The sequence below is a fragment of the Notechis scutatus genome, chromosome Z (assembly GCF_049901735.1).
Source record: "Notechis scutatus isolate UNSWTSFEM ecotype Mainland chromosome Z, rNotScu1.2, whole genome shotgun sequence".
NCBI lineage: Eukaryota > Metazoa > Chordata > Lepidosauria > Squamata > Elapidae > Notechis > Notechis scutatus.
This window is the reverse complement of record NC_142025.1, coordinates 59664365-59691253: the sequence shown is the minus strand read 5'-3', so window position 1 is coordinate 59691253 and position 26889 is coordinate 59664365. Positions and strand designations below refer to the sequence as shown.

The following is a 26889-nucleotide window of genomic DNA, read 5'->3' as shown; positions in this document are numbered from 1 at the left end:
CTGGAGGAATTAGTAATACAAAAGATATTAGAATGTGCTGAGATGGACAAACTCACTAACTAAAAGGCAAAGAAGAGTCAAAGTATTATGTGGTATGGGATAATTGGTACGAATGGTTGAATAGTAGGAATAAGAATAGTAGAAATAAGAAAAATGTACACTGCTCAAAAAAGTAAAGGGAACACTTAAACAACACAATGTAACTCCAAGTCAATCACACTTCTGTGAAACCAAACTGTCCACTTAGGTAGCAACACTAATTGACAATCAATTTCACATGCTGTTGTGCAAATGGAATAGACAACAGGTGGAAAGCATAGGCAGTTAGCAAGACATCCCCAATAAAGGAGTGGTTCTGCAGGTGGTGACCACAGACCACTTCTCAGTTCCTATGTTCTGGCTGATGGTTTGGTCACTTTTGAATGCTGGCGGTGATTTCACTCTAGTGGTAGCATGAGACGGAGTCTACAACCCACACAAGTGGCTCAGATAGTGCAGTTGTGGCAAGAAGGTTTGCTGTGTCTGTCAGCGTAGTGTCCAGAGCATGGAGGTGCTACCAGGAGACAGGCCAGTACACCAGGAGACGTGGAGGAGGCCGTAGGAGGGCAACAACCCAGCATCAGGACCGCTACCTCCGCCTTTGTGCAAGGAGGGACAGGAGGAGCACTGCCAGAGCCCTGAAAAATGATCTCCAGCGGGCTACAAATGTGCATGTGGCTGCTCAAATGGTCAGAAATAGACTCTATGAGGGTGGTATGAGGGCCCGACGTCCACAGGTGGGGGTTGTGCTTACAGACCAACACCGTGCAGGACTTTTGGCATTTGCCAAAGAACACCAAGATTGGCAAATTCACCACTGGCGCCCTGTGCTCTTCACAGATGAAAGCAAGTTCACACTGAGCATATGTGACAGACGTGACAGGGTCTGGAGATGCTGTGGAGAACATTCTGCTGCCTGCAACATCCTCCAGCACAACCAGTTTGGTAGTGGGTCAGTAATGGTGTGGGGTGGCATTTCTTTAGGGGGCCGCACAGCCCTCCATGTGCTCGCCAGAGATAGCCTGCCTGCCATTAGGTACCGAGATGAGATCCTCAGACCCCTTGTGAGACCATATGCTGGCGCAGTTGGCCCTGGGTTCCTCCTAATGCAAGACAATGCTAGACCTCATGTGGCTGGAATGTGTCAGCAGTTCCTGTAAGATGAAGGCATTGATGCTATGGACTGGCCCACCCGTTCCCCAGACCTGACTCCAATTGAGCACATCTGGGACATCAGTCTTGCTCCATCCACCAATGCCACATTGCAGCACAGACTGTCCAGGAGTTGGGGGATGCTTTAGTCCAAGTGTGGGAGATCCCTCAGGAGACCATCTGCCACCTCATCAGAAGCATGCCCAGGCATTGTAGGGAGGTCATACAGGCACTTGGAGGCCATACACACTACTGAGCCTCATTTTGACTTGTTTTAAGGACATTACATCAAAGTTGGATCAACCTGTAATGTTTTTTTCCACTTTAATTTTGAGTGTAACTCCAAATCCAGACCTCCATGGGTTGCTAAATTTGATTTCCATTGATAATTTTTGTGTGATTTTGTTGTCAGCACATTCAACTATGTAATGAACGAAGTATTTAATAAGAATATTTCATTCATTCAGATCTAGGATGTCTTATTTTTGTGTTCCCTTTATTTTTTTGAGCAGTGTATATAAATCCGTGAATATAAATGTATGGAGATTTGTATATGTAACAACAATGCCACAGTGTTGTTAAAGATGAGAATGAGATATATAAATGTGAAAATACATAATAAAAACAAAGAAAAAAGAAAAAAGGGACATAGGTTGGGTCATATCCAATTTGATACTATATTATCAAGAAGTACAGAAATGAGATTCAAACTAAAACTATTTTATAGCCAAATGATTGTAAAAATCAATGATAGGTTATATAATTAAAAGTCACTATAATAAATGGAAAATGTTTTCACTAAATGATATGTTGAATTTGAAATAATAACATATAGTTTGATAAAGGATATTTCTCCTTTAATTCCTTCAATAAGAATTATTTATATAGCAGGATAATCACTATGATCCAGTTCAAATGTAACTTTTGAGATAATATATTTTTGCAGATGAAAACATTTTTATAATGAAGGGTGTTAGCTTTGGAAGCCATATTCCACACTGCCACATAGCCTGAGAGAGTAGGAAGGGGGTGATTTCAATTGAGTAGCCTTAAGTAGACAAAATAAAATTCTTTTGTTAGTTCAAGGCCATTAAGTATGGCGCAGGATGAAATAAGGATCTTACTTTTGGATGGATCGTGATTGGGTCATGTGATGTGATGACAGCCAAGGGAGGATGGATTTGTAGTTTGGGTAATTGTGGGAAGCCCAAAAACTTTTAGATTTGGGATTCTGCAGATGTGCCAGGTGCCATTCTAATAAAGGTAATTTTGAGATATGTTTGTCTCCGAGTTACTGATTGGAATGGAGGTTTCCTGGAATGCTGACTTTATCCCGAATCTCTAATGACCTCCAGCACCCCAAAAGGGGGCTGTCAGGGGTGCTAAGCCCCAGCACTGATTCCAAAGATGGAGCAGTGCGAAGACTCAGTGAAGATGAAAGAAGATACAGAATGGGCTATGGAGCTGGACACCAGAAGATTAATTGAAGCCCCAGCCCCCCTTCTGAAGAGGTGATGCAGGCATTAGAGGCTGCAGAGGAGAGACAGAGGTTAGGAGCCCAGCCCACGGAGACAGACTCATGGAGAAGCTGCCAGACGGAGCTGAATCCAGGGGTGAGACCGGAGGAGATGCTGCCTGAATGCCTCTCTTTCTCCAGCCCTCTGAGGACGGCCCGAGAGACAGGATGGAGATGTGGGGGGACGTTGGGATTGGACACCTCCCAAGACTGCAACCTGTGGCCTCCATCCCAAAGCCAGTCGCAGGAATCCCAGAACAACTCCAACAACTTAAGATGGAAAGTTATGTCTCACAGCCACAACTTCTCCAGACGAGCTGGATCCTAACGCGGCCCACCTTTACTTTCCCTAGTCAGAAAAGTGGAGGCACTGGGACTTCCGGTGTGAAGGGCTTCGGCGACAGACAGAAATCCGCGATCGTGCGCAGTTTCTGTCTGGGCTCGCCCGCTGGAGCGCCCGAGCCGGCTGGTTTCGGGGCTAAGCCACCCCGTAGAGGTGGTGAAGAGGGGAGACCGCCAGCAGGGTCGAGGAGAGCGCATCTCTCCTCCTCAGCTGGCCATTACTCCCTTTCCGAAGCGGTTGCAGCGGTGGTCAGAAATGGCCACCACAAAGAAGAACTCGACCGGAAAAAGAATGTGCAGGAGGAAGATAAGAAGTGAAAGTTTTGGCTGACCGGGTTAAATTGTAAAAGCAACAACCAAGGTACCCTGGAATTTAAACTTACAAAAAATAACATCGCTCCCAAAGCAGAGTCGGAAGCAGCGAAGGAAAGTGAAAAGGAAAGGTTTGGCTTTCTTCTTCTTCTTCTCTCCTTCCCTATACTGACAACTAAGAGACTTAAATAAGAAATTGGAAAAATCCGCTTTGACATCAATAAGCAATTAAGCTGAAAATAAAACAAAATGCCAAAGGGATAATAAAGATTTCTGGACATTAAAAACTTTCTTTTTCATAAGCAGGAAGGGAGAGAAAAAGAATAAGGGCAGGATCTGGAAGAGGGAGGAGACTGCCTGGAATTAAAAAAAAATTAAAGTAAAACTTCAACAAGACTTCTAAAAGATACATTTTAACTGAAACTTTGCAACTAAATAGTAACCCCAGGAAGAGGAAGTGGGGAAAAAAAGAGCAAAAAAGAAACAGCTTGCGTGTATTTGGACTATTTGGTGATTTTTGGATTTTTGGTTATTATATTTGAATGACTAAAATCAATCGGGTGGTTGTTTAAAAATTTATACAATGGCACCACTTCTGGATGAATTGAAAATGGAACTTAAAAAGTACAAAGAAGATGCACAAGAAGGGAAGGGTTCTTTTGGCTTCGTTTTCAATTCTTAGAAATGGAGATTTGGAACTATGAGAAACAACAAGAAAATACTGCAAAACAAGAAGACTGGGACAAAGAAGAAGCCATCTTTAATGAACAAGTAATTCTATGTGGGTAAGAAAAAGGAAAGGGGGGAAAGAGAATGGAGAATTTAAGACTTAAAAAAACAACCAAAGAAAAGAAAAATAATTTGAAAAATAAGTATAATACTGGAAAGCAACAGAAAAGGGGAATATAGAAGAGAGAAATAGAGGTAGAGAGACAAGGGGGTAAAAAGGGAGAGAGAGAAGAGAGGGAAGAAGGAAAGGAAAAGAAGTTACAAAGGACCGGAGCAAGATATAGAGAAGCAGGACCTATTTAGAGATAATGGGTGAAAATTTAACTGAAAAAGGGATTCTGTAAAGGTATATAAGATTGTATTGTTATATTTGTAATAGAAATAACTTTAGAAAATTGGAAACAGCGTATGATTAAAATGAGGGATAAAATAGTTAGTGTAATTTAGTGAAATGTTTGTGAATAAAATAAGTGAAATAAAATAAATGAGAAAATTGAATTAGGAAGGAATGGGAACATTTTAATTAGTTAATGTTTTATAAAATATAAGTGAAGAGGTGGGGGAATTAACTATGGAAAGCTTATATTGTTCCCATAGAAGTATGATATTTAATTGAAAAGTAATGTTAAAGATGTTAAGACTTTAATGAATATTAATATTAATGATAGAATTGAATTGGAATGGAATGTTGTTTTAATTATATATATTTATATATATTTTTTTCTTTTTTAAAGAATACAGTGTGTATTTTAAGAATGTAACAAGCAGAATCCGAATGGAAGTTGTGTATTATATTGAATGTTGCAACGTTAGAGAAAAGATATAAAGGAGTCATACTCCAATCAGTAACTACAGGAGAAATTTTGTTTAATGAGAAAAGATAATAGATAATTGAAACAGGACAGACAAAAAGTATAAATACAATGATTTGAATTGAGACGAGATAATTAAAATAAAATTGAGAAAATTAAAAGAGGGGAGAAGCTATGTAGAAAATGTAAAATAGTAATAAGATATGGAATAGAATATAAAAATGAGCATGAACCTGAATTTGTGTCTGTACGAAGAAATGTAACCCGGGATTATGCTGCTTTCAAAAAAGATGTTTTATTTGTATTTCTCTTTGTGAAAACTCAAATAAAATTTACAAAAAAAGAAAAGAAAAGTGGAGGCACTGTGGCATCCGTTGGAGGTGGCCTGTAAAGTAGCCCAGCCAAGAAGGCTCAAGTTTCAAGGAAGAGATGGCAGATGCAGCAGACATTGGGTATGTTACAAACCCCAAGCCCTCCCCCTCCAAAACCAGAAAAGAGATTACCCACTGCAGAGAGTATTCCTCCAGGGTGGGGATTTTAGAGTCAAGGGTGGGTCCAATGCCAGTGGATGCCAGCACCTGTTGCACCACCTGGTTTGGAAGCAGCCTGGCCCCAACGGGATCAGCAAAGGGATCTGCGCAGGCAGCAGATGGCAGCCACACCATTCTTCCCATGAATGGGGAGAATGCAACAAGCGGCTTTTTCACAGCAGGTGCCAAATCAGCCGCCCCCTTGGAGCAGCTGCAGAAGCCCTTCTTCCAGAGAGCTCCAACACAACCGGCCTTGGAGTATCCTTGCAAGGTTCCTACATTTCTCATCAGGCTCCATTCATTCCATCTCAACCCGCAGTTGCTATGGTGATCCCACCCACCCCTCAGACCAGACCAAATGGCTTTTAAAGCAACGTTTGATGGACGACGCAAACATTTTGCTTATTTCCTCACTCGGATCTGGTCCCAACATAGAACGGTTTAGAACCCAATATGCAACAGATCATGACCTGGTCGCTGCAATAACAGATGAGATGAATGAGGGGGATGCTTCCAATTGGGTGGCTCAATTGCACTACGAACAAGCCCCAGAACTACAGGATGTCAATGCTTTCACTGAATTCCTTAGGTTTAGGTTCGAGAATCCTGACAGAGTTGGAGAAAATGAGGACAAATTAATGGAAATCAAACAAGGCAAGCGACCCTTACAAGACTTTGTATGGGACTTTAGAAGGGTCGCAAGCCACCTCATGGACTGGCCTGAAAGAATACTGTTGCACTATTTCAAGAATACTATTGACCCAGAAGTTAACAAGGCCTGTAACATTAGAGGAATACCTGAGACTCTGCAGGATTGGTATGCAATGTCCCTCAGGATAGACAGGGAAATCAACCCACACACACACAAAAAACCTTCCTGAAGGCCCTCCTAGGAGAGCTGTGGCCAGACGGCCTCTGACCAGACTTGCTGAAGTTGCTCCTACCCAATCCACAAAAATGATAAAGTGCTATCGTTGTGGCCAGGATGGCCATAGAGCAGCTGAGTGTCTGGCTCCTGCACCTGTTCCACAAGCTCCGCAACCTAGTACAGCCACCAGGGGTCGAAGAAATCCACAGAAGCATTCAGGCACTAGCCGGTTTGCTAGAGGGTCCCCTCCACACAGAAGGGAGCAATAAATTTCTGGCCCGAAAAATTCTCCCCAGAGATGCCGATGAAGAAGACGACCCCATGGTGAGTGCTGCCATCCCCCCATTTACAGTCAAATACAGGGGAGGCAGTAGAGATAGAAGCTGTAATAGATACCAGGTGTTCCATATGCCTTATTGGCCTCCGAATCATTGAACAATTAGGAATAAAAACTAAAAACCTGAAATGCCCAATCAGGTTTGAATAAGTAGATGGGACCTTAATGGGGGAATCCCGGCCACCCAAATGACAGAGTTAATCAAACTAGATGGACAGACACCATTAACTCATATGTTTTGTAGTGGCTCCAAAGATGTTAGAATCTGTCATATTGGGACTTGCTTGGCTGGATAAATGAGCCCCTACCATCAAGTGAGAGGATGGATACTGAAAAATCATAATTGGGGTTGGCCCACTGCCCCCCTTCCTCCCACAAATTGCCACTCAACAGAGATCCTCAACCTGAAACAATAGCCACTGCTTCAGACGCTCCTCCAGGTGTGCCTCAAGTCCCCAAACAATACAGGGACTTGGCTGAGGTGTTCAGTGAAGAAGAATGCAATGTTTTACCCCCCTCCCCCATCAAGCCACTGATTGTGCCACAGAGTTAGAACTCGGGGAAAAACCAAGGATGTATTCCATGACACCAGCTGAAATGACTTGAGTTGAGAAAATACATCAATAACAATTTGTACAGAGGTTTCATTGAACCTGCCAAATCTAGGTTGGCCTCTCCAGTACTGTTCAAAGAAAAAAAAAGATGGTGGCTTAAGATTATGCATGGATTTTAGGGGCATGAACGGGGTATGCATAAAAACATGTACCCCTCCCCCTCATGAAGGACTTATTAAATCACCTGTCTAAAGGCAAGGTCTTCACCAAACTAGATCTGAGAGAACCTTACTACCTAAAGTCTGCATAAAGGAGGGAGATGAATGGAAAACTGCCTTCAACTGCCCTCTGGGTAGTTTCCAATTCTGAGCCATGCCTTTCGGACTCCAACCCCCACCCCCACAGTATTTATGGAACTCATCAATGAAGTGTTACATCCACACCTATACAAAGGGGTCCTCGTCTAACTGGGTGACATTCTCATATTCGGTGAAACCATCGAAGAACATGTCAAATTGGTCAGACAAGTGATGAAAAAACTTTCAGCCACCAAGTTATATGTAAAGCTGTCAAAATGTAAATTCCACAGTCACTGGATTACCTAGGCTACCAAATGTCTAACTAGGGAATTGAAATGGACCCTGGAAAAGTGAGAGCAGTGCTAGACTGGCAACTCCCCAAAACATGTAAGCAACTTCAAAGCTTTCTGAATTTTGCCAATTTCTATAGACAATTTATTCCTTCATTTGCCAAGGTGGTCCTCCCTTTAACAGAGTTCTTGAAAACTGGGCCTCCCCCGACCAAACCAAAACCCAATCAACCCCTTGCTTGAACAATGGATTGTCAGAAATCTTTTGAAACTTTAAAACGCCTATTTGCCGCTGAGCCCATCCTCCAACACCTGGACCCGACCAAACCTTTTATAGTCCAAGCTGATGCTAGTGATGTGGCTGTCACAGCAATTTTTCTCCAGAAGAACTTCTCAAAACCAGCTAATGCCTTGTGCTTATGTGTCAGACACAGAGTGTTGGTGGGTGGTTTGGGAAAAAGAAGCTTTTGCAGTGCAATGGGCTTTACTATATTGGAGGATTTCCTGGAAGGAGTGGAGGAGCCTTTTGAAGTGTGGACTGATCATAAGAACCTCGAGGCTCTAAAGACACCTCAAAAGCTATCACCTAAACAAGTCCACTGGGCTCAATACTTCAAGAGGTTCAACTTTAACATGAAATATATCACAGGGGGGAAAAACATACTGGTGGATGCCCTGTCAAGAAAACCCCAATTTGACAGGCATTGGGAGGAGGTAGTGCAAACTATGATATCAGGAGCCCAACCTGCAAGCCAAGTAACCACCCGAGGCCAAGCCAACTGATCCCTGGTTTGTGGAACATCAAACCGATTTGACAATGAATGAAGGATTGGCTTGGAAAGGGACAAAAAATTATGTACCCAATACTCTAAGACTAATGGTACTGAAATGTAGCCATGACTCTCGATTGGGGGACACTTTGGGTTCTTAAAAACCTTGAATTTAGTCAGGAGACAGTTCTGGTGGCCAAAAATGAAAACTGATATCGAGGGCTATGTGAAAAACTGCTCAATTTGTGCCACAATGAAACACAGAACTGGAAAAACCCCTGGCCTCCTTCAACAAGTAGCTGAACCAATGAAGCCGTGGGAAGAAATCAAGATGGACTTTATCGTAGAGTTACCTGAGAGTGGAGGAAATATGGTGATTGGGACTGTTGACTTATTTTCGAAGCAAGCCAGTAATGGAACCTTCGGCTAAGAAACTTGCGAAACTGTTCGTGAAGCATATCTATAGGCTCCATGGCGTACCTCATAGAGTAATCTCAGACCGAGGTGTACAGTTTACTGCTAAGTTCTGGAGGGAGTTTTTGAAGTCCACTGGGTATCCCAAGGGCTTTTGGCAACGTTCCATCCTGCGTGCAACGGGGCAGTGGAGAGAGCGAACGCCATGGTGGAACAATACATTAGATGCTATGTAAATTATCAACAGGAGAACTGGGCGGAGCTGTTGCCATTTGCAGAAGTTGCTAACAATAATGCAGTACACAGCAGTACAGGCTTGACTCTGTTCTAAATCAACACCAGCATGGAATTTGTCCCTATGCCGGAATTACCTAGGAAACCCCCAACATCCATGTCTTTAACCGAGTGGATGGACTCATTAAAGAAAGGTTGGGAGGATACAAAAAAAGCTTTGACTGAAGCTGCTGAGGAATATAAAAAACAAGCAGACAAACATAGATCCCTCCAACCACCATTTAAAGTAGGGGACAAATGTTTTGGTCAACTAAATATCTGAAGTTGAAACTTCCCAGTAGAAAAGAGGGCCCTAAATTCTAAGGCCATTCCCTATATCAAAAATAATCAATCCAGTGACAGTCCAATTTAGTCTCCCTCGGCTATTGGGGAAAATACACCCAATGTTCCATAGTAGTTTATTGAAACCTGCTGTAGGGTCGAATCTAAGGCTGATACCAGCAGCTCCCCCCAAACCTTTAATCATACAGGGTGAGACACAATATGAAATAAAGAAAATCTTCGATTCTAGATTACACCAAGGGAGATTACAAAATTTGGTATTATGGAAAGGTTACCCTTTGTCAGATGCTACTTGGGTAAAAAGTTGGGGTATACATGCAGATAGATTGGTTAACCAATTCCATGAAGAATTCCCTGACAAACTGAAGGGTCCCCTTGGAGGGGGGAGAGGGGGTTAAGGGCATCACATTAACCCCTGGTTGTGTTTTGTTTATTATCTCTTTTAGGAGGTGAATTTCTCAAGGGGGGACACTTGTCAGCTTTGGAAGCCATATTCCATGCTGCCACATAACCTGAGAAAGTGGGAGCGGGTGATTTCAATTGAGTAGCTCTAAGTAGACGAAATAATTTTGTTAGTTCAAGGTCATTAAGTATGGCGCAAGATGAAATAAGGATCTTACTTTTGGATGGATCATGATTGGACCATGTGATGTGATAACGGCCAAGGGAGGATGGATTTATAGTTTGGGAAATTGTGGGAAGCCCAAAAACTTTTAGATTCGGGATTCCACAGATGTGCCAGGTGCTATTCTAATAAAGGTACTTTTGAGATATGTTTGTCTCGGAGTTACTGATTGGAATGGAGGTTTGCTGGAACGCTGTCAAAGGGAACTTCCCAATAAAGAAGTTTATTGATGTTAAATTATCATGGTTATTTTATTGTCAAATCAAATGATCCTGCTGCAAATGGCAGCACTGGTGCAACATACATGGATCCTGCCACACATTGTGATACTGGCACGACGCAGCACATAACGTCCTGCCACAAGTGATGGCACTGGCATGTCATGCCATGTAGCCTCCTGCCGCGAATGGCCACAGAAGTCAGGCAATGACACAACAGGGGCCGGGCATGGGAGGCCTGGCTGCAGTGGTTCTAAGGTAAGCAGGTGCGGGGTATGTGGAGCAACTCCACCCTCTCATCCCAGCTTGATTTTTACGCATGTGCCTTACCACACCTCATATAACCAGTGGGTAGGATGGAGTGGGAGGGGTCTTAATTAGAGCTTATTTTTGGGATAGGATTTATATTAGGTGCACACATAAAAATCAAGCCAGGACTTATTTTTGGGATAGGTCTTATTTTTGGGAAAAGAGAGTACTTACTTATCAAGATTGAAGATTTACACTGCAGTCTATAGAAACAGCCAAAGATTTATTGATTAGACACAAACTAATTTCAATCCAGCTGAAGAAATGGATATAGAAAAGAAGGTAGGGTGGAATAATCTCAAAAAATTGGTATTGAAGAAGAAGGCATGGCTAAGATATTTGTACAGGACCCTATACCTCTAAAGATGGAGATTAAGTCCAATCTCCCAACATAAGCCAGTTTTCGTACAAAAAGTGTAAGAGTGATCCAATAGATGTTCAACAAATTTACTTTTATCATCATTTGGCCTGCACACGCCAACCACTATTGATTTTATTCTATTAAGAACACGTTGCCCTCGGAAGTTGTGGGAGTGCCATCACTTGAGACTTTTAAGAAGAGTTTGGACTGCCATTTGTCAGAAATGGTGTAGGGTCTCCTGCTTGGGCGGGGGGTTGGACTAGATGACCTACAAGGTCCCTTCCAACTCTGATTATCTGTTAAATTCAATTTCCACCGCTACAATTTCCACTACAAATCTACCATGTAGTAACATAGAATATTAACGGTGCAAATGCCCCATCTAAGCATAAAAAATATTTTATTACCTGAGGAAACTTAATGTTGACATAATCTGCCTTCAAGAAACACATATTAAGAAATGAATAATTAGGAGAGGAATTTATATCTGCTCGTTTTAAAAAGATTAATTGAGTTGTCCTATATATAAAACCTCAACTCAAACCAAAGCTATTTATAGCAGATAAATATGGTAGATTTGTAGTAGTGGAAATTGAACTTAATGGAATAAAATCAACAGTAGTTGGCAAATAATGATAAAAGTAAATTTGTTGAATATTTAATGGATCAATTCTTATACTTTTTATATGAAAACTGGCTTATGTTGGGGGATTGGAATGGAGTGACTATACCAGCTTTGGATATAACATCCATCAAGGGGATTAAACTTCTCCAGGGTAAATTATCAAATACTTTTTTTGAGGCGATAGACATTTACATAACAGATTCATAGACACTCTGCTGTCTATGGCTCTGCTAGAGAATATACCTTTTTTTCAGAAAGACATTCATCTTTTCAAGGATTGATATGTTATGAACTTCTAAAAATCTTGCAAATAAAATTTTAAAAGTTTATCTCTTTTACCTAAATCTTTTTCTGATCATAATCCAGTGCTTTTGGTACTTAGAGGAAAGAGTTAGAATGATTGAGAAGATCTGTGAAGGTAGCAATGAAGGTAGAAATAAAAGATAATGAATTTATCAAAAAGTCTTTTCATAGCTTCTATTCCAATTTATATAAAAGACAGGAGTTAGATATATCTAAAATAGATGAATATCTTTTAAGACAACAGCTGCCTAAATTATCACAGAGACAACTTATAAATGTCCTAATAACTGCCTTCAAGATATCAGAAGTCATAAAAAAATTAAATCAGGTAAAGCTCCAGGCCCATAAGACAATACTATAAGTGCTTTGAGGATGAATTTCTTCAGCCACTAAAGGATACAATGAATGATATTTTGGGGGTGGGGGGAGAGATAATTCAAACATGGAAGGAAGCTAATATTGTATTGATGTTACAAAGACAAAGAATTATAGATTAATTTCATTATTAAACCAGGAGTATAAACTCTTTGCTGCAGTTTTGGCAAAAAGACTAAAGAAGATTTTACAAGTATATATATGAAGGCCAATCTGGCTTCATGCCAAAAAGACAACTAAGAGATAATATGAGGACTGTTTTGAACATTATTGAATATTTACAATATCATAATGAGAAACAGGCAGCTTTGTGCAGAGATGGCCTTTGGCAATTTAAATCGGGCTTTTATGTTTAAAGTGCTGGGAGAAATAGACTTTGGAAAGAATCTTATCCAAGGAGTCAAAGCTGTTTACATATCACAGAAAGCAAAAATTGCCATTATTGGTGACTGAACTAGCTCATATGAAATTCAAAAGGGTACGAGACAAGGATAATAGCTTAACACACCAGGACAGCAAGGGATGGATAACCATTATGGTTATAAGTTGATTATACAGGACTGAATCTGATATTTAAAAATAATTATCTACTTAATTTTAACTAAAACATAGCTAAAATAAATTGCCGAACATTAGAAAACTCCAGCTATTGTAACAAAGTGGATAACAAAACCTTTTCAATTGCTACGTTAGAAAAAAAGTCAGAGTTAAAATAATGAAGCAGGAACAAAAATTCTATCAAATTTGGATAGATTTTATGGTTATAAATGGATTTTATTGTTTATATCAATAGCAATAAACTACAATATGATAGTATTTCATGCATATGGAGAATTTGCATGTACAGAGTGCCTGTCTAGTTAGTCAGTTAGTTAGTTTACTTTATTGTCATTGCACCTCGTACAACCAATTTTAGTTTGTATTTTTTTTCTGTATTATCTTGGACATTGGATATTCAGTTATTTGATAATTGTTAATCATAGTTCAACAAACCGATTTAAAAAATAATTATACTTTCATTTTTTTTACACTACAAGCTCAAATATCTCTTGTATCTGCAGACTTATAGTAAATCATATTCCCCCCTTAGGTGCAAATTCATTTTTGGCAATATTTTATTTTGAAATTAGGAAATTATGCAATTGAAATGAATCAGAATATTTTAAAGAAAAATTGCCTGATAATGACACAGTGCCAATTCTTTTAGGCAACTACATAAATCAAAAAATATTATGCTACTAATACACACTGAACATGAAGTGCTGATTATAATATATTCTGAAAGTACAGCAACTATGTAACTTCGGTAACATACTTAAATGCTATCTGTTACCTAACAAAAGATTCAACTCAAGAAACCAGGTGCTTCTTTGAATATATATTGAAATAAACCCTAAAACTATTTTCTTTAGTTAATCGAAGTTGCATTAAGTATTGGCGCAAAGTGAATTTTTGAGAACTATTTCATATGAGACTTCTCACCATTGGAAAAAGGCCTAATGAATGGTAACGGCGTGATATAGCATTTGGCATTGTCTTATTCCTAAGATTCTTCAGTTCTTCTTGTGCCTCATGAAGCATTTCCATACATTCTGCATATTTATCTTCCAGCTCTCGTAACTGCAATTAAGAAAAAATAAAAATGTTAACTAAAAATGTTTTTTCACTGTAGCCTTTATTTAAATGAACAAAAATACTTTTTATAAAAAGAAGATATATATTCTAAACAGTTGAATTATGCAACTTATTGTAGACATATTTTGTTTAATATATATCTGGGATGATTGGGTATTAAAACTGTTGCTGAAATGATACATGAGATTTTTCAGGACTTGGTGCACCAGTTTAATGTGTTTTTCTAGAGCACTGATGGCTGACCTTTTCGTCGCTGCATGCTGAAAGTGCACTCGCTCTCATATGTGCCTGCTCCCATAATGCAATGGGAGCACAACCCCACTGCCCCCTGCGCATGCATGTGCGACCCCCCCAATACTCTGCGCATGTGTGTGTCTTCTGCGTGCGCCCCGCACATGCGTGGCAGGTACCTGACAATCAGCTGGCTGTCAGGAACCGCGCGTGCATGCACAGTGGCTCTGTTCCAGGCCAATTAACTTGTGCCATAGGTTTGCCATCACGGTTCTAAAGTCTCACGCATAATGAGAAGACTGCTGGGGGCTCCTTGTAGTCTAAAAGGCATCACTTTGAATTAGAAGCTACCTGTTAAAGGCAGTCTTCCACTCATTGCCTTCCTTTATCTGCACCCTACAAGAAGCCTCCCGCAGGTCTAGTTTGGTGAATACCTTCCCTTTTGCTAGGTGGGCTAGCATGTCCTTCATGAAGGGCAGTGGGTGTTTTCCATGCACACTGCATTAATACTCCTAAAATCAGTACATAATCTCATTGACCCATCTTCTCTTTGAAGAGCACTGGGGCGACTACTTGGATTTAGCAGGTTGTATAAATCATCGGGCAAGTTAGTGTCGATGTAGTCCCTTAATTCAGTCATCTCCTTTGGGGTCATGGAGTACAACTTTGGCTGGGGCAGTTTGGCCCCTGACAGGAACTCTATGGCACAGTCTGTGGGATGATGAGGCAGTAGGGCATTGCATTTCTCCTCACTAAACCCTTCCTCCAAGTCAAGGTATTCTCTGGGGACCTGGAGGCTTCCTGGCTGCATCTCTGCGATAGCAGCTACTTTTTCACCTTCAAGCGGCCTGACTATTCCTTTCCCCGCAGGGTCAGAACGGGAGAGGGGACCTAGTCCCAGCTTTATTTTCGGGTAGCCATCTTCTCACGATATATCCAGGAAAGGTAACTGGCCTACTTCATAAGTGATGGTGACTTGCAGGTTTGGATAACAGCTGTTTAGATGATCCACAGTCACCAATAGTTTCTATTTGTATTTACGTCTCCACATGTTCAATACACATTACTGCACAAAAGGGAGAAGCTCTTAAACCTGTCATGAAAGAACTCCACACTTTCTTTTTTCAACCAGTCCTCAAAGTCCTTTTCACTTTCTCATTTCAATCAAATTGATGCCTACAAAAGTATTTATTCAATTTTGGAGAAAGGTGGAAGTCACATGGCACCAGGTCTGCATTGTGTTGTGTAGGTAAGATGACAGTATTCAACTTTGCAACTGCTTCTTGAATGATTCATGAGAAATGAAGCCTAATGCTACCATTTTGTAGGGAAAAATGTGCTTCTAAGTTCTGCTTAATTGTTATTTCAAAGTTTTGAGTGCTGCGATGTAGTACTCTGAGTTGAAGTGCCAGGTTAAAGAAAATTCATGTGACTCATGCAGTTTGCATTCCAAAAAATAGTAATTAAAAGTTTTCCTGCCAAATTTTTGTCTTTATTTTTTATTTTGTAGTGAAGCTTCCTGTATTCAATGGATTGATGCTTCATATCTGGCTGTCAAAACATCATGAAGAAATTTCTCACCTTTCATCTTATAAGCATGATAACAATTGCTGATAAATTTCAATTCCTGATTCTTTTATCTCTGCTGTCAGCATGGAAGGAATTCTTGTTGCACAAACCATCTGATACTGAAGAACATCAGTAATATGATTCAAATTTTCTTGTGAAATGCCAAGCTTGACAATAATTTCCCTTTAAGTGCTTTGCTGATTATCTTTAATCAGTTCAACAAACTTCACCATGTGAAACTCATTGGTTACTGTCACAGGTTGCCCACTTAATTCTTGATCAAACAAACCTCTTTGCTGCTAACCATCTTTTAATTTTTTTAGCTAGCAATGCATATTATTTACTTAACTAGTCACCACCATAAATAATCTGTATTCCGTGTTGATGTAGGAGATGATCAGGCAGAGCTCCAGGGAGGGGTCAAACATGTCATCAGTCTCAAGTCCTCTCATGCCCACAAGAGCTCTAAGTCCAGCCCATGTTGAATACTGTTGATTCTTATCTGCCGCTAATTTGCTTTGATTATTAGTAGTTCAGATTCTTGTAGAGAGCTTTAGCATTCAAACTGGCTGAACTCCTGATTTCCTGTCCATGACAGTTGAATTTCAATTGATTTCAATTTGATTCTTATATACTGTATTCAGAAACATCAATAATTTATACAACAAATGGTTCAGAGAAGAGAAAAGCAATGTCGAAGAGTGAAGTCCAAATACCTAATGTCAGGCGAAGAGCCCTCCCTATTTTAATTGTAACACAATCCTAGACATGCTGACTTTAAATAAATCTCACTCTTCTTCAGTATAGCTTATGTTTACATTAATATATAAAATTATGTTTAATAATTTGATGTTTGAATACATTCATCTTAGAAACAACAGCCCTCAGTTGAGCTAAAATAATTTTCAGATGATATACACAAACAGATACACGTGAAAAATCCAATCTTTATCCTGATTAAATTTCATTTTTTCCCCAAAAATTTCTGAAGTACTTAATGTAACAAAAAATTGTATTTGGAAGAGAAGGATATTAGGTTTTCTAAAAACCCCACAGAATAAATATGTTTTAATTTGGGTTTTTTTAGTAGTTTTCATTTGAAAATTCTTTTTTCTACATAAAGACTGCAACAGATTTTCTATATACTGTTAGAAGAATACAATAAATGAAAGGATCCTTATTCTCTCCATCTTCTCCAAACACATAATTATGTTTTTCATAATTACTACTTGTCCAGAAAGCAAATTCTTAATGCTGCTGCATTAATAAGTGCACTAGCTAAACAATCAGAGAAAAGTAGATAGGAAGTATATACCAGAGGTGGTATTCAGCCAGTTTTGACAGGTTCTGGAGAACCAGTAGCGGAAATTTTAGTTTAATTGTAGTTCAGAGAATCGGCAAATACCACCTGATTGCCCCCATCCCCATCTATTCTCTGCCTCTCGAGTCCCAGCTGATCGGCAGGGTCTTCTTTTGTTGCCCCGCACAGGAGAACGGAACCGGAAAGCTGGTTAGTGGGCTGGGGAGGGAATGGAAAATTTACAGTATCCTTCCCCTGTCATAGCCACCAAGCCACGCCCACCAAGCCATGCCAAACCCACCAAGCCACACCGACAGAACCGGTAGTAAAAAAATTTGAATACCACCACTGGTATAATAGATTAAATAAAGTAGTTGGTTCCCAAGACAATTACTATTATTTATTTCAAAAAGCAACTGGCAAAATGAACGTTTGTATTGTATTGTATTGTATTGGCAAAATGAACATTTGGCAAGAAGTTGGTGGTGTGGTCTTCTTTTCCCCTTTTACATACAAGACATACAAAAGCACAGAATGGCTATTTAGCTAGCTGGGGCAAATTGTATATTTCTCCATACTGAGCTTTAAAGCTGCATCATTGTTATGATGTCCAGTTGTATTGCTTATATTCTTGTTTCTAAAAAAATATCAAAAGTGGCAAAAGAGGTTTTAAATCTCAGAATAGCCCCAAAGTCCTGGGAGAATGTTGTACAGATGGAGGCTATAAAGAGTCTGTCCACTGTACTTCTTGGATTTCTAACATGCTGAAGGAATGTGGATTGCTATGCCTTTTTCTGCCAAATAAAATTACCTTTCTGCATATTTCAAAAGTCAGGGAGAGAAAGAAAAAAACATAAATAAAGGGAAAAGGGTAAAAAAATATATAGTATGGCATGTTCATAGTAAAGGTTTTCAATCCTATGTGGAATCAAGAAAATCTGAATGCAAAAACATATAAATATTAATTTTTAATAAAAACATTCTTCTGATATAAAAATAAAATGTAACTGGACAAAAACAATTTTCCTGTTTTTAAATCCTGATTACTACTCACTTCAGCTGTGAGTTGCCTTTGGGCATCTTTAGCTGCTCCCAAATGTTGAACAAGTTCTTCATTTTCCACTGTACACTGGAAAAGGATCAACAGCAAAAGCATTACAATATTCCATGATTTCTCTATTTCAAGATTTAAAGGTTTATTTATTTCTATTTCAAGATTTAAAGTAAAGGATAAAAAAGATTGCATCATATTGTGGCTAAATCATAAACCTACAGCTTTTGCCTTTTTCTGCAAATCCACTATCTGAGAGAGAAGATGGGTGATTTCTTCCTGTTGTCGGGCAGCATCTTCAGTCTTCTTAGCTAACTCTTCTGAAATAGTGGCAATCTGAAGATTTGCATCTCCTTAAAGAAATAACAAAATCACTATTAACTACATGGAACAGGTCATGGGTAAAAATACTGATAAAATACTAAACACTACTGCAATTTAGCCGTACAAACAAAATGACAGACAGTTACTAACCAGCAAAAGGTTGGGAAATAAGAATCAGAAAGTTTTGTCCTTCCTGAAACAGTCCAATCATTTTTTTGTGATGGGAACTTTGTGCAGTCTGCTTAAATTCTAGCCCTAGTTTCTCAGTCAGCCTGTTCATTTCCCTTCAAAAGATTGTGGGCCGTCAGCTGAATGTATTTTCTGAGTTCCTAAAATAATTATGTTTAAACACAAGGCTGCTACTTATTAGGATCTTTTCCTACAATAAAAAATTGAATGGGATAATATACTGTCACTCTTTCATGAAGACAGTAAAATAAAAGATTTAGCAGAATTTTACTTTTCATGATATTTTAAATAAAATTCCACTGATTTAAAAAATAAAATAAGAATTAATTTACAGGGATCCTAATCCCAGACTACATCAAATATACTCAAGATACAAAAATAATACCAAAAAGTTCAATCCTGGTTATTTATGGTCTGTTAAGAAACAAAGATACACCAATTTGGAAAATATTTTATACAATCCCTAATGTTACACCTAAAATAAAATATGCAATTCTGGATTCAGCAGAAAATAGACACATTTTATAAATTGAACTAATGAATGAATGTGTAACTTTCTCTGGATCCAGCAATAATTTGTTTGGAAAAACTATTTCATCAGAAGCAGATTCTGTGTACTTAAACTATATTTTTAAATATTTTAATCAGGGACACTTTATTAACAAATAAAGTGTCCATTATTTAACAAATAATAAACTAGAAGTGAATTCACTGGACCAAACTATTTTTTTCCTACTACAATACTATTATAAATTAGTCTTTGAATAACCTCAACATATAAAAAAGATGGATTGCAGATCTTTTAAAAAATAACTTTATACTGTAGTGATATTTTGATTAAATTATATTGGGAGAAAGATGGATCATTTGAAAAAAGAAGAAAAAAAATATACATCTAGTACAATGTATACCAATGATTCAGTGGTGGGCTGCAAATTTTTTAACAACCGGTTCTCTGGGTGGGTAGGCATGGCTGGTCATGTGACTGGATGGGTAATGTCACTCATCATACCCAGCCCTGCCTCCTGGCCACTCGCCTCAAAGGAAGAGCTAGGATTTGGCCGGTTGGGGCTAATTCCACCACTGGCTGGCTCTGGCCCCACCCCCGCCTGTTTTGGGGCCGTTTTTTTAGGCCACTTTCAGGCCATTTTGGGACCATTTTCAGGCTGTTTTTGAGCCATTTTCAGCCTGTTTTGGGGCCGTTTTCAGGCTGCTTTTGGCCCAGAAAACTGGCCTGAAAATGGCTCCAAAACAGCCTGAAAACTGGTCTGAAAACAGCCCCAAAACAAACCATTTGGGGGGCCATTTTCAGGCTGTTTTTCGGGCCAAAAACAGCCCTGAAAACAGCCCAAAAACAGGCTCAAAACAGGCGGGGGCGGAACCAGCCAGTGGTGGGATTTGCCAGTTCGCTGAACTGCACTTACTGTTAACTACCGATTTGCCAGAACCCGTGCAAACCGACAGCAGCCCACCTCTGCAATGATTTTTCAAATCACACATAGTTCTGATCACTTTACTACAGATGTTAAAATTTAAAGCAAACATGGTGCTATCAAGGTAGTTTGATTTTAAGTACTATGAAATAGTTTTTGCTTCATTTAATAAAGTAACATTAGATTCCAAGAATTTCTATGTGAAAACCATAAGAACATATTTTGATTATGTGCACTAAATTTGTATTGATAAAAAATACCAGATAAAATCCACAAATGCACTCACTTAATTATGCCATTTAAACAATTGTGAGCATGAATAAAAAATGAGGTAAATATATAAGCAAAATACATCTTCAAATGGATACTGCAAATTATATTCATACAACATAGTCCAGACACTCCAGGAATCTCCACTGTCATTTAACTTGCATGAGACCATTGGAGTAACTATTTTTAAATGTATTTAAATTAGTATGCAGTTAAAAATTTCCTCTTCAACAAAGAGGTTTAAGGTTATGGACCTTAAAAAGGTAAGTAAGAAAAGTATGAATTATATTTAAAATACCAATCTGGGAATGACTGAACAAATAATCAAACATCTATCTATCTATCTATCTATCTATCTATCTATCTATCTATCTATCTATCTATCTATCTATCTATCTATCTCCTATCCTATCCTATCCTATCATCCATGTCATCCTTCCCTCTCCCTCCCTCCAGATAAATTGCAGGCAATATACACTAGGTTAATCATATCACTTTTTAAAGAAACATAACTAAATGGCACAAAATCCACCTCCTCAAGCAAAACCCCATTATCTGAAGAGTCTATCCATTCTGCCAGAAAGCAAAAAAGAAAACATACTGAGCTCCTTTACACAATCATTTACAAGTTGCTGTTCTTTCTCTTCATAAGTAATGGTTTCAGTCTTCAGGTGGCAGGCCTGTTTACAATATCAAGAAATGAAAAACTGAATTAACATCTCGCTACTGTAGGACTGCTATTTGATTTTTTTAAAATAAGTTTTTCATAACAGTACACAGTATTCAAGGACAGCCAAAACTTTCATCCTTTCCTTTTCCTCTGCAACTATAGTGAATAACAAACTGCTGCTAATGTTGAAAAGAGAAAAAGAGAGAAATATATAAAAATAATTTTAAGACATCAGGGATAATTGAAATATAAAAATGTACAGATAGTCCTCAACTCATGACCACAATTGAACCCAACATTTCTGTTAAGCGAAACATTTGTTAAGTGAGTTTTGCTCCAGTTTATGATTTCTCTTACCACAGTTGATAAGCAAATTACGTCAGTTATTAAGTTAGTAATACTGTTGTTAAATGAATCCGACTTCTGCCTTGACCTTGTCAGAAGGTTGCAAAAGGGGATTGAGTGACCCTGGGACATTGCAACCGCAATAACAATGAATCAATTGCCAAGCATCCGAATTTTGATCACATGAATGTGGGGCTGCTGCAATGGTTGTAACTGAACAATGGTCATAAGTCCTTTTGTTCACTGCCTTTGTAACTTTGAACAGTCACCAAATGAACTGTTGTAAGTCAGGGAACTGTAATCTATTTGATGAAGAAATTTCAATGGATATTACATTTATTTCACAGATACTTAAAGGGAAAAATATACTCACTAACAAACCTGAAAAAAAATGCCAACATGTTCAAGAATCATTTAAATGGATATGTTTTAATTATACTGAATATAAATTATAATAAACCTCAAAAGATGATTTAATTCTATAAAGTGAATTACATAATTTTGCAAAGTGATCATGACATGATCGTTCTAGACTTCATGATGACAAAACCATTTTAAAGCTTATCATAAACACCTTCCCAACAATATAGCAATACAATAGTAATAATTAAATGTGCTACTCAATATCAGTCAATGCAAGGATACACTTAGTCCTTGACTTATGATCATTTGTTCAGTGACTGTTTAAAATAACTAACATGCTGAACAAAGTGATTTACAATTTGTGCCCAAAGTTACAGCCATTGCAGGGCATGATGAAAATTCAGATGCTTGGAAGTCTGCTTGCACTCAAGACTGCAGAAGCAATTCCCCACCCACCTATCCCTCCCACCATTTCAGCCTCAACCCCCCATCCAGTCCAACAGTGTGCCCAAAGCTGCAGGAGCCCTGGAGGTCGCTGCCTGTTCTCCATTCCACCATGCCCAGGAGGCCCAAACCTGCTTCTCATCCCATTATGCCCAGGGTTACAGGGGCCACCTACAGACGCAATTTGTCCTACTTACGTTTGCAAGGTTTCTGACTATTACAAGGTCTGGGCTTCCTATTAAGATAGCCTTGAACCATTCTGCAAGCAGGCACCGTTCTTGTGATTATTAAGAAGGTTCTTTCTATGTTTTTTCTAGCCTTCCAAGTGATCACAATAGCATACACTTTTCAGAAGAAGGCTTCCAAAGCACCATGAGAGCAGGCATCATTCTCACAGTTATTCAGAAGGCTACTTCTCCAATTCACACAACTTGGAGGATGAGCCTTCCAAATAATCATGAGAATAGTGTTTACTGGTATAGGGAAACGTAAGTCAGAAAATCATGCCTCACAATATGTGGGGTGTGCTTGTCAGCAGCTGCAGAAAAAAGCATAAAGTGGGATAATTTGCGTAAAGATGCAAAACATCTGTATCTGGGCAAGGCCTCCCGGTTATGGTGGTGTTGATAGTGAGCTAGACCTCCTAGGCCATGGTAGGTTTCTGGGAACTGGTGGGCCCTTAAGCTTGCACTGGGTTTCCCAGAACCTCCCTGAGGCACCCCAAATTTGTTACATTGCACTATGTCCAATCACAATCGGAAATGCCAAGATTGTAGATATTGAGCAAAGCACTCAGTGAGATTTCACTTAACAATTGCTTTGCTCAATGACCAAGACTTTGGTCCCAATTGTGTCAACTGTGCATTGTGAAGAAAGGTAAATCTCAAAGCACTGTTACTGTATATCCTAAATATTGTAGCTATCTTTTTACTATTTATTATTCATAACTGAAGAATGAAAGCCTCTCCAATAAATGTTATCAGTTATAATCTACCACATCAATGCAGTATAGGCTAATAGATTGATTTTTTTAAAAATTTCCCAGTCTACAGTTCAGAAAGAGTGACTGGTCCAAAGTCTCCAAGCCAGCTTCTATGCCTAAGGGGAGACTAGAGACACAGATTTCATTGTTCTTAGTTCAGCACTTTATATACATTTGTCTGTCTGTCTGTCTGTCTATCATTGGTTCTTACTGATCTACACCCATATCTGTATTGATATGTTTGTATCTGTATCTATGTTTATGTTTATATTTATATCAAGTAATGTAATTTGGTAGAATGTAGACAATATAGAATAACACATTTTTTTTAGATTTGAACAAATAATCAAATTAATTTTTATTAAAAGGTTTTCCTAAGATTACAGCTTAGATAAATATTTTAGAGCAGGGGTGACTAATTTGTGGCCTATTGGATGCATGTGACCATAGGCAGCTAGTAATGCGGCCCCACAAAACCATAAAATGTTAGCATTATGTGTATATTATGCATTTTATATGTAGCTCGAGACAATTCCTTTTCACTCAGTGCAGCCCAGGCAAGTGAAGACTATTATCCTAGCTCTTACAATAAGAAGATTCTTGGCAAAGTATATTCTTTATCTTCCCTGAAAATAAATATCTATTCTTAATATCTAAATTCTAGATAATATCTAGAAGACAGCCCCCGATTTATCCTTCTACTCTTTCCAAATCTTTTTCTCTTCAGTATTTTGTCCTCCAGAGTATATGTACTGTGTTATGCAGCACATATTTGGCCCATTTAAACCTGGAAAAAAAATCTCATCATTCTACTATAAATAATACACATCATTCTGTAGTCTGTTATTCAACAACAGTTTGATTGTCCCAACTCTAACTGTTGCACCTAGAAATAGAAATCAATGTGTACATAAGGGTGTTGAGATTTATGTCTTTTTGTCAAGCTGCTAATATATAGAGAGAAAACAGAAGACAAATTTATGATTGCTAAAAAGCTATAAAGTTTACCTCTGATCTAAGGACAACATTCTCCTCTTCGAGATCTTTCAGCTTCTTTTGAAGAGAATCAAAATGAAAATAATTCTGGACAGTTGAAGATGATTCATTCCTCTTCAATCTAGTAAAATATATATTTTAAAGCATTTATGGATAGTCCCTTTTATTTACAATCTCTCTAGTGAGTTGTACAACAACCTTTCAACAATAATACTGGTTAAAATACAAGAATTTCATAGAATTTTGGCAGATTAATTCAGTTTAGGATTTCCTTTTTTCTACACACTTTTAATGTGAAAATTTAAGTAATAAAATAACAAAAAAATAAATTTCTACATAAAATTACAAAAAAACTGTCAAAATATTTTTAAACTAATCTTCATATTATAAGGCATATATAAATAATTAAGGAGCAGTAAATATATATATAAGAACAAATATTTCAAACTGTTTTGGGCAAAGAACCTTCTGAAACATCCCAAACTAAATATAGTTGTTTCAAACATTTTTAAAGTATTTTGAGCTTTCTATGAAATTTCACACTTGAAACCGTTTTACATAGCCTAAGTAACATTTCTGTTTTCTATTCTAGACCTACGGAGTTGAACAGATGGAATCTGGGTCGCTCTCTTCAGCAGCGCTGGTATAAAACTGAAGAAGCTCATCTTTCATGGATAGCTCATGACGCAGTTGAGAAACCTGAACAAATTAAAGGGGAAAACAGCTATCATATAAGTGATTGCATTTTAAGTAGCAACAGAAAACTGTTCCACACTATGAAAACTTTAGATCACAAATTCCACGACTATATTTAGAGTGCTACCACAGCTTTTCATTCAAAGCAGTCAATTCATCACTGTGTTTTATCTATAGGAAATCTTCAAGTTGCAATTGTAATGGAGCCTGCCCCTCACTAGCCCAATTTTACAAGTTTTGGTAGTTGTCATTCAGCAAATGTAACAGTGGTAAATGTGAACCTATCATTTGCTATGTGTGCGGTTTTGCTGTGTTGTAAAGTTCCAGTTTTCAACCATTGTAAAATGTGGAACATTCAAATGGTCACAAATGCAGCTATGTTGCCAAGCACCTGAAATGCTGTCATGTGACTGCAAGGGGCAACTTTGGATCCAAGCCATAAATCCCCTTTCTCAAGTAGGTTATAACATCAAATAGTTGTCAATGATCAGTTATAAGTCAAGGACTAACCTGTATAGTTGTAGCTATTTAGATTATATACACCAATGGAAACTTTCCATAATTTGGTGACAAACACAATATAAGATTTCATAATGCTAGTGTAATGTTGTAACCTATATCTATGTACATTAATTATTTATTGATAACATTTTATTGGCTGCCCATCTTACCTCAAAATAACTAATCATCAAGTCTATTCCTCTCCTCAAACTATATTAAGTTAACGAAGTATGATACATGGCCAGTAACATTAATAAAATGGGCTTCAAAAATTTCTGTATAGAGTTCAAAATGCAAAATCATCTCAACTCTTTAAAAAGGTTTCTTCAAATGTTTGCTTTACCACAGGGACAGAAAACTTGTAACTCTATTGTTACTATGCCTCAAGTCATAGCATTTCTCATTACAGACCATTGTACTATTAATAGTAACATCTGGAGGGGCACTTATCCACCATCTTAGCTTTAGCAAAGGAGAGGAGCCTGCCCATTGCAACCGCTGTTAAATGAAATGGCCTCACTTAATCACCCCATCCACTGCTCTCCCTGATGCAGCCATTAATGAACACACACATCATTAAGGGAACAGGGTGCTTCAGAAGCGGAGGAGGGCCAGTGCTGGCCATACCCATCTGACCTGGGCCTCCCCCACCCCTGCTTTTCACAAATTGGGTCCCTAGAGGTCTTTTCCTTCCCCAACAGCTCTCTGCTGGGCTTTCCCCCTCACACCAAGTCCTTGCAAGCATTTCCATCACCCAGCTGCTCCCCACTGGCCTTATGCCTGATTCCCATTCCATCTGGTGCCACAAACTCCTCCTCATTTATCTTTGAAGAGCTTCAAAGCCTTCCATAGCATGGGAATGGGTTGCTTTCTCACTTGGCAGCATGGCACGATTCTGGAATTGGCCATACAGCTGAAGGAATAATTGGCCATACAGCTGAAGGAATAACCACTCCATTAAAAGCCTTAATGCAGTCCACTTGTGGGTAGTCCAGCCACTTCCATAAGGCTGCCTCACAAATAAGGGACAAAATACTGCATTGCTTCCCTAATATTGTCTCCATAAGTTTCTGAAGGCCTAGAGCTAGCTGCAGTGCTATAAAGACTGTGTTATGCCCTACTTTTAAAAATATTTTTTTCATTTTAATCACGAGAAGCAAGAACCAGTACCAAATCCATTTTGAACAAATATAATGTCTGTGAACTGAATTTAAATTTGTGAAACTGAATTTCACAAAGCCCTAGTACTTGAACTGACATCACTGAAATATTAACGGAATATCTATTTTATAGCATTAAGTGTACACAAGGAGTTGCTAGAGAAATTTATTCATTTATTAACTTTGGGCAGCTTTCAAGATGATGAAAGTTAAAGTATTTGTATACAGGTAGTCTTCAACTTATGACATAATGACTGGTCAAAGTATGATAGATATCTCCAAAGCTACTTAAAACCCTTTATCAAAGTTAGGTGGCCACACAATCAGATTTTGGGTACTTGGCTCATCTTTATGGTCATTGCAGTATTCCCCGG

At 38.6% G+C, this 26889-nt stretch overlaps 1 protein-coding gene across 9 annotated transcripts in view; it reads right to left on the bottom strand.

Annotated features, from left to right (window-relative positions):
- Window positions 1-26889, bottom strand: part of TRAK1 (trafficking kinesin protein 1) — a 289447-nt gene that overhangs the window by 83697 nt on the left and 178861 nt on the right. For all 9 annotated transcript variants that reach the window (XM_087947778.1, XM_087947773.1, XM_087947779.1 and 6 more), the window contains 6 exons: window positions 24757-24857; window positions 24171-24279; window positions 20960-21038; window positions 18365-18495; window positions 18146-18220; window positions 13839-13976 (listed from right to left, as the gene is read on the bottom strand). In XM_087947778.1, coding sequence (XP_087803904.1) covers window positions 13839-13976; window positions 18146-18220; window positions 18365-18495; window positions 20960-21038; window positions 24171-24279; window positions 24757-24857 — 633 coding nt within the window. The remainder of the gene's footprint in view (window positions 1-13838; window positions 13977-18145; window positions 18221-18364; window positions 18496-20959; window positions 21039-24170; window positions 24280-24756; window positions 24858-26889) is intronic.